Here is an 8,016-nt window from a genome sequence, read left to right on the forward strand (position 1 = left end):
GTGATGCTTAATCTATTGTTTTCTTTACATTTCATTTCCACTTTTTTATTTTTATGTTTTCCCAAACAGTAAACAGACCCCTTCAACCTTACATGCAGCGTTTATATTTAACACGGTGCAAACATAATGTGCTTGTGTTTCAGTTAAGTGTAAGTATTTCTTAAATCTGGTGAGATTCTCCCTGTAAAGATATACAATCTCGATTATCTCGTTTTGAAAATGCATTAAAACAGTAATTAAATTGAAGGACAAAGAAAAATACTTAAATGAGGTTGTAACATTGAGATCTGAAACAGCAATATTAAAATGTAAACAAATAATTCAGAACCAATAATGTGCTTTTGAGTGATACAGTATTGGGATACTCTAATATACTAATATTTACTTACACCCCTGTACACGGCAATAAAAACCTTTCTTCTACAAAAAATATAATATGGGTTAAGGGTGTAATATTCTCAATTTATATTATATAATTAAAGTATCATAAAAACCGGGTATGTATGTATGTAACGTTATGTATGTATTGTATGTATATGTAACAGTGTATAATAACACTGGAACATTCAGTCCCTTTAGGTTATTTCACTTGCCATCCTTGGTGCACTCTTTAAAATGCTTCTAAAATGGTAATTTATTAAAGACAAAACTTTTACTAAATTGTTCCATTTTTAAAGAGCACACAGCAGGGCAGTTAGCCCGGGTGCTAGCCGGGAGTTAGCAGCCCTGTGTTTTAGCTGGTGTTTACTGAGATGTTCTAGATCTTCTTCTATGAAATAAACACGTTTGTTTGCTTCTGTTATTTGATAATACAAAAAAATAAATATATCTCTGACAGACAATTAAAAACACTTACAGATCATATCGCTCAAAGGAAAACCTCGATCTCTGACAGCCCAGCTGCGGCAGCACGGGGGGAAATATGCCTGATGCACAATCAGCTCCGAGTCACACATTTCAAATTAAAAGTCCACATTCAAGTAACCAAATTCATCTCAGATAACCTGTGAAGGAGTAACGCTTCAAAGAATACTGTTGTCTTTTATTTTATTATATTTAGTTTCTTGTTATGGCTACATTTCAAACGAAAAGTTTACATCAAAGTCTTAGGAAATTTGTAACAGGGTATATCATAAAATCAATATATTTTCATTTTATTATATTTTTCTTTTCTGTCTAATAGCCACTATTCAGTCATATTTAAAATTATTACATTTGTATTAGTATTTGTATTAAATCAAATGTATGTCATAAATGACATTTACAAGATATTAGAGGGAATCTACAGAAGCTCTAGCTTAAGTATCAGAGTAAAAAATGTATGTAATATTTAAAGACAAAGCACATTTCCTGCAGGACTCAGGTAGGTTCTCTCTTGGTTCAGAAGGGACAGTTTAGTTAAATTGAGGGAATTAAGTTAGCTATTAATAGAAGGGACGTTTTAAGTCTGTATAAGTTGTATTGTTCTAGTTAGGAAAAAAATAAATACAAATAAAATAAAAATAATAATAATAAAAAACATGATAATAATAAAATAAATGAATAAATAAATACACAAATAAATAAATTAATAAATAATAATAACAATAATTAATAAAAATAATTAATTAATGAATGTGTGTATTTATTTTTTTCATCTATTTTATTATTATTATTATTATTATTATTATTATTATTATTATTATTTATTTATTTATTTATTTATTTTTTTAGGAGGACGATAATTAGGTGTGGTTTTTGGGATGTAGCACTTTATCGTATGCGCTCGTTGATGCTGGATTGGTTTGCTTGAGGGATCTAGTCTACAGTCCCTGGAGGACTTTTAAAATAAGTGTCAGTAGAAAACACACAGTTGAAGAGCTCCAGCAGCGGCGGACAATGCTGTATAGTTCTCTGCGGTACTGACCGGATTAATTACACTCAACAGACATGAGTAGATCTAACGCAATGTCTAAAGGTAACGGCTGAATAACACTACTTTTTAAGTATGTTGACGTAGCTAGCAAGGTTAATTAGCTAACGCTAGCTACCTAGCCCCAACTATACTGGTTACCGTATTTTATTGAAGTGTGTGAACTTGAGTCTGTTAGCTAACGCTAGGAAGCTAATATTAGGACTATATCAGCCGTTTAAAGGACATTTATAAGGTGTTCCTCTTATTTAGTATTTTAGTTCAGTAATGACTTCATTCAGTGTTCATTCGTGTCTTCTGGCTATTCTTTAATGCCTAGCTAATAATATTAGGCAAGTTGATATTAATGCTAGGTTAGCGTAGCTTAGCTAGCTAGAGTTGTGTTAGCTTAGCAAGCTACTTCTAACCTTATTGAACTCTCCCCTGCTGAAAACCAGCATGGCCAGCTCCGACTGTTCCAGCTGGTTAAGCTGGATGACCTGGTTAGCTTTTGACCATCATAGTGTATGTTGTTTGACTGTTGTGAGTTTAATGGTTTTTAGCAGGTTTACAAGCATGATCTAGGCTAGATAGCTTGGTAAGCTAGGTTAGCTAACTAGCTCCCTTGTCAAGCAAGACAACCAGTAATTTATGACCAAGCATGAACATGCTTACCAGCATAGGGTATGTTTTAACGTAGATGACCAGCATGACCAGCTTTGCAACCAACCTGTCCATTATTGACCATCTAAATCGAGCAACCAGTAAAAGCTGACCTTGAGCTGAAATTTTACAGCAGGATACTAGCCAAGTATTATTTCCACACTCTAGGCATATGACATAAGACGATAATGCTCAGAAATAGGGCAGCTTCTGTCAGGGCAGTCAGCTGAGCTCAGACCACCTAACTTACTGTAATGTTGGATAAAATACACTAGCTATATTGACACAAGTATTTGCATATCTGTCTTCACCCACATACAACTCTGGAAAAAATGAGAGACCACAGTTTCTTTAATTTTGCCAAATTGAGAACATCTGGAATATAATTAAGATAATTAAATGATCACAATCCATCAAACCAAGCATAACAGCTTGAATTTGTGCACAAAGTTATCCAAAAGCAGTGTGTAAGATTGGTGGAGGAGAACATGCCAATATGCATGAAAAGTGTGATTACAAACCAGGGTTATTCCACTCAATATTGATTTCTGAACTCTTAAAACGTTAAGAATATGAACTTGTTTTCTTTGCATTATTTGAGGTCCAAAAACGTCTTTGTTTCACACATTTCTTATTTTCTTCAAATAAATTCTCTAAACGACAATGTTTTTATTTGGAATTTGGGAGAAATGTTGTCTGTAGTTTAAAGAATAAAACAACAATGTTCATTTTACTCAAACATCTACCTATGAAAAGCAAAATCAGATAAACTGATTCAGAAACTGAAGTGGTCTCTTCATTTTTTCCAAAGCTGTATATAAATTTGAGTCATGTCCCATTTTTGATCCATAGGGTTTAATATGATGTCAGCCCACCCAATCCATACCCAATCCACTCATTAGGACTCCCCCTGTCACTAGTAATGCCCCACCACCAGAAGGGTTAAGACTAGCACATGCCTCCTCCAACACATGTGAAATCAGCTACCACATCTTTTCAAACTGCTGCTGATGCAGCACTGCAGAGTAGCATCACAGAGAGCTTAGAGGAAAGATTTCGATACATCAGATCACAGACGCCTTGTGATGAGCAACATCACCCTTTGGAGTGATGAGGGGAAAGAGTGCCATTTACCCACCCAGATAGAGCAAGGCTTGGTGATATAATGCTTGAATGCAGCTGCTCGGCCATTGAAACCCATTCCATAAAGCTCTCTTCTTTACATTGTTCCTGAGCTAATCTGAAGCCCACATGAAGTTGGGTGGTCTGTAGTGATTAATGACATCAGCACACTATGCACCTCAGCATCAGCTGACCCCACAGTGTCATTTAACATGAATATCTGCTTTATGGCTGAGATGCTGTTTTCCCCAATCACGTCCACTTTTTAAAAGTATTAGTACTGACAGTTACTGTGGAAGTATAAGAAGTATAAGAATAAGCAAATAGGTGTCGTCAAGTTGACGTCAAGTTATCTGTTTCTGTTTGCTAAACAGGGCTTTAAATAATATATAAATAATAAACATTACATTCTCTTTGATTACAGCTGACCTGATAGCGGCTATATCGGTCACTGCTGGAGCTGCAGCTGTGGGACTCCTGGTCTACAAAACCTTTTTCTCCAAAGGCAAATGTGTGAAACCAAAGGTGAACCTGGACATCCAGAAAGACAACCCCAAAGTGGTGCATGCCTTTGATATTGAGGATCTTGGTGATAAAGCTGTGTACTGTAGATGCTGGAGGTCTAAAAAGGTAAGTTGTTAATTAGAAATCTGAATGCTGTTAATGCTATGAATACTAATAAGAGCAAATTTGCATGGTCATGGTCAAGTTCATGAACTATTTGTCAGGCTAAGGCCAGTAGTAGCCTTTTTTTGTATTTCTCTCCATGATTTTTGCCATTCCCCATTGAAGCTTAAGTACACTTCTCTGACTGGATGCTAGATGTGCATCTGGGGTCTTCTGCATTGGATGTGGATGTAATTTCTTCCTAAAACTCTTGTGTATGGAAAATTCTAGCCAATTGCTGTTGCTGATGATCATTACCACCCAATGTGACACATCCTTGGTATAAAAATTACACTGTGGCAATCAGGCTTCAGAAATGGCATGTCTCATTCATCTGGCACTCAGTATCAGACCTCACTCGAAATCTGACCATTCCCGTCGCCTTGCCATGAGTACACTGGCCAGTGTACAGACTGACTCACAAGAGAACTCTCAGTGTATATTGGTGTGTGTCCTGTTGTAACACTTGCTGAACAATTTATTTCAAACTATAACACACTCTAAAAAAATCAAAAGTAAAAAAATGGCTAGTTTTTGGAGTGCGAGTCCACCATTCCTAATTGTACTCTGTGTGACCCCAGATGCATGTTTTGTTTATTTATTGTCTGTAGTTTGCATTAAAGATGTTTAAAGATAGAACAGACCAATGGATGGTCCAGCAATGCAGCTCAACATTTTAGCAAGCTGATGTGAATGTTCATTGGTATTTTTTTTTTTAATTATTGCAGTTTAATTGCAGCCATTTGACATATACACTATATCAACTGCTGTAGTTAAAATTGACCAATTTGTTTGTGTCTTGCAGTTCCCATACTGTGATGGTGCTCATGCAAAACACAATCAGGAGACAGGCGACAACGTGGGCCCACTGATTATAAAGCACAAGGAGGCATGAGTGAAAATGTTCATATCCTCAGGGTTGCCGCTGTTCATGGATGCACATTAGTGTCATGGCCATTAAAGGTGGTGTGATCAGTATATATTTGCCTCACATGTTCAGCTGAACTAATGATTTTTGATTCTCTGTGTGTCTGAGTGTCTGTCTGATACAAGGTCTTCATTACTCTGGTGTTATCTAATGGACCTATTGTCTACTCTCTTCTTCGTCAAACTTGGAGTAGTTTTATACATACAGTAAATATCAATGTATGAAATTTGTTTTTTGTTTTTCCCTGAACAGTTACATTCTATATTTTGAATTCCTATATTCATGTTTGAGAGTGTACAAGCATTTCTTTAACCAACAGGATGAGAGGTTTGGTTATATGTTACTATAAATGTTGTGGACAAACGCACTTAATGGAGAACTTTAGACTGTGGTGTACATTGCTGCTGGGAGCAGGAAACAAAATATTAAACCACTAGTGAAGACCAAAAGCTAGAATTTCTTCTAGATTTTAGCATGAACAAAAATTAAATAAAAAATTAGCTTTAAAAAAAGACTGAATTAACTTCACACACTAATCACAAAAGGACATTTAAAATCATCAAGATTAAGAAAGTGAAAATCAGATCAGATTTGTTTCCTTTTGCTGCATGATCAACATTTTCTGTTACTGAGATTTGACACTGGTAAATCGGAGTGTTTTGATGTTGGTACTGGTATTTTGATTATGATGGCTGTACATATACAAAATATGTTGATTATGATGTCTCAGAAAAAAGCCTAGCATATATGTGAATTGCCTTTTTAATGTTTAATAGTCTTTCCAGCTGGTAATGCAATAAAAGTAAATATCGGCTAGTCCAGCTCGTGAACAAAAGTTGCCAATTAACCTACGCATGAGTAGGGATGGTAGTTAGAAATAAAAAAGTGCTCTAGAAAGGCTGTGCAATACAACCTATTTGTGTGGGGAATAATCACTACTACTTCTACTACTACTATAAATGAACTGACTGATGCTTGACTTTTTTTGACAGAAGTGATTGTATGATGTTTGACAGGTTGTGTACTTACCTGTAAACTACAGTTAAATCCAGTTCATTTTTTATTATTTGGTGGTACTGTGTATACTAGTACTACTTGCATAGCCTGCCATTACTGCAGTCTTTCTTTTATTTCTCACACAGTTGGTAAGCTGCATCCTAAATACCTCCATATGACATTAATGCTTTTATTTTGTTATTGCCTTTGTCAACAATAAATCTGTCATTTCTGTGTATTGTGGTCTTCTTTGTACCTTTGGTGCAGATTATATACACTGCTCAAAAAAATAAAGGGAACACTCAAATAACACAATATAACTCCAAGTAAATCAAACTTCTGTGAAATTAAACTGTCCACTTAGGAAGCAACACTGATTGACAATCAATTTCACCTGCTGTTGTGCAAATGGAATAGACAACAGGTGGAAATTATTGGCAATTAGCAAGACACGCTCAATAAAGGAGTGGTTCTGCAGGTGGGGACCACAGACCACTTCTCAGAACCTATGCTGTCTGGCTGATGTTTTGGTCAGTTTTGAATGTTGGTGGTGCTTTCACACTCGTGGTAGCATGAGACGGACTCTACAACCCACACAAGTGGCTCAGGTAGTGCAGCTCATCCAGGATGGCACATCAATGCGAGCTGTGGCAAGAAGGTTTGCTGTGTCTGTCAGCGTAGTGTCCAGAGGCTGGAGGCGCTACCAGGGGACAGGCCAGTACACCAGGAGATGTGGAGGAGGCCGTAGGAGGGCAACAACCCAGCGGCAGGACCGCTACCTCCGCCTTTGTGCAAGAAGGAACAGGAGGAGCACTGCCAGAGCCCTGCAAAATGACCTCCAGCAGGCCACAAATGTGCATGTGTCTGCACAAACGGTTAGAAACCGACTCCATGAGGATGGTATGAGGGCCCGACGTCCACAGATGGAGGTTGTGCTCACAGCCCAACACCGTGCAGGACGCTTGGCATTTGCCAGAGAACACCAAGATTGGCAAATTCGCCACTGGCGCCTTGTGCTCTTCACAGATGAAAGCAGGTTCACACTGAGCACATGACAGACGTGACAGAGTCTGGAGATGCCGTGGAGAGCGGTCTGCTGCCTGCAACATCCTTCAGCATGACCGGTTTGGCAGTGGGTCAGTAATGGTGTGGGGTGGCATTCCTTTGGAGGGCCGCACAGCCCTCCATGTGCTCACCAGAGGTAGCCTGACTGCCATTAGGTATCGAGATGAGATCCTCAGACCCCTTGTGAGACCATATGCTGGTGCGGTTGGCCCTGGGTTCCTCCTAATGCAGGACAATGCTAGACCTCATGTGGCTGGAGTGTGTCAGCAGTTCCTGCAAGATGAAGGCATTGAAGCTATGGACTGGCCCGCCCGTTCCCCAGACCTGAATCCGATTGAGCACATCTGGGACATCATGTCTCGCTCCATCCACCAACGTCACGTTGCACCACAGACTGTCCAGGAGTTGGCGGATGCTTTAGTCCAGGTCTGGGAGGAGATCCCTCAGGAGACCATCCGCCACCTCATCAGGAGCATGCCCAGGCGTTGTAGGGAGGTCATACAGGCACGTGTAGGCCACACACAATACTGAGCCTCATTTTGACTTGTTTTAAGGACATTACATTAAAGTTGGATCAGCCTGTAGTGTGTTTTTTCACTTTAATTTTGTGTGTGGCTCCAAATCCAGGCCTCCATTGGTTAATAAATTTTATTTCCATTGATGATTTTTGTGTGATTTTGTTGTC

At 38.3% G+C, this 8,016-nt stretch overlaps 1 protein-coding gene across 1 annotated transcript; it reads left to right on the plus strand.

Annotated features, from left to right (window-relative positions):
• Positions 1-1,822: 1,822 nt before the first annotated feature.
• On the plus strand, positions 1,823-6,502 carry cisd1 (CDGSH iron sulfur domain 1). The gene is made up of 3 exons (XM_007240364.4): positions 1,823-1,957; positions 4,101-4,306; positions 5,148-6,502. The coding sequence occupies exons 1-3, from the start codon at positions 1,930-1,932 to the stop codon at positions 5,235-5,237; spliced, it is 324 nt and encodes a 107-aa protein (XP_007240426.1). The 5' UTR covers positions 1,823-1,929; the 3' UTR covers positions 5,238-6,502.
• The last annotated feature ends 1,514 nt before the right edge of the window (positions 6,503-8,016 follow it).

Source organism: Astyanax mexicanus, chromosome 7, assembly GCF_023375975.1.
Source record: "Astyanax mexicanus isolate ESR-SI-001 chromosome 7, AstMex3_surface, whole genome shotgun sequence".
Taxonomy (NCBI): domain Eukaryota; kingdom Metazoa; phylum Chordata; class Actinopteri; order Characiformes; family Acestrorhamphidae; genus Astyanax; species Astyanax mexicanus.

Excerpts from the sequence above, each read along its gene's own strand:
- cisd1 (XM_007240364.4), top strand. The coding sequence starts at position 1,930 with ATGAGTAGATCTAACGCAATGTCTAAAG. Across the intron at positions 1,958-4,100 it reads ATCTAACGCAATGTCTAAAG|CTGACCTGATAGCGGCTATA; the intron begins GTAACGGCTGAA and ends CTTTGATTACAG. Across the intron at positions 4,307-5,147 it reads GATGCTGGAGGTCTAAAAAG|TTCCCATACTGTGATGGTGC; the intron begins GTAAGTTGTTAA and ends TGTGTCTTGCAG.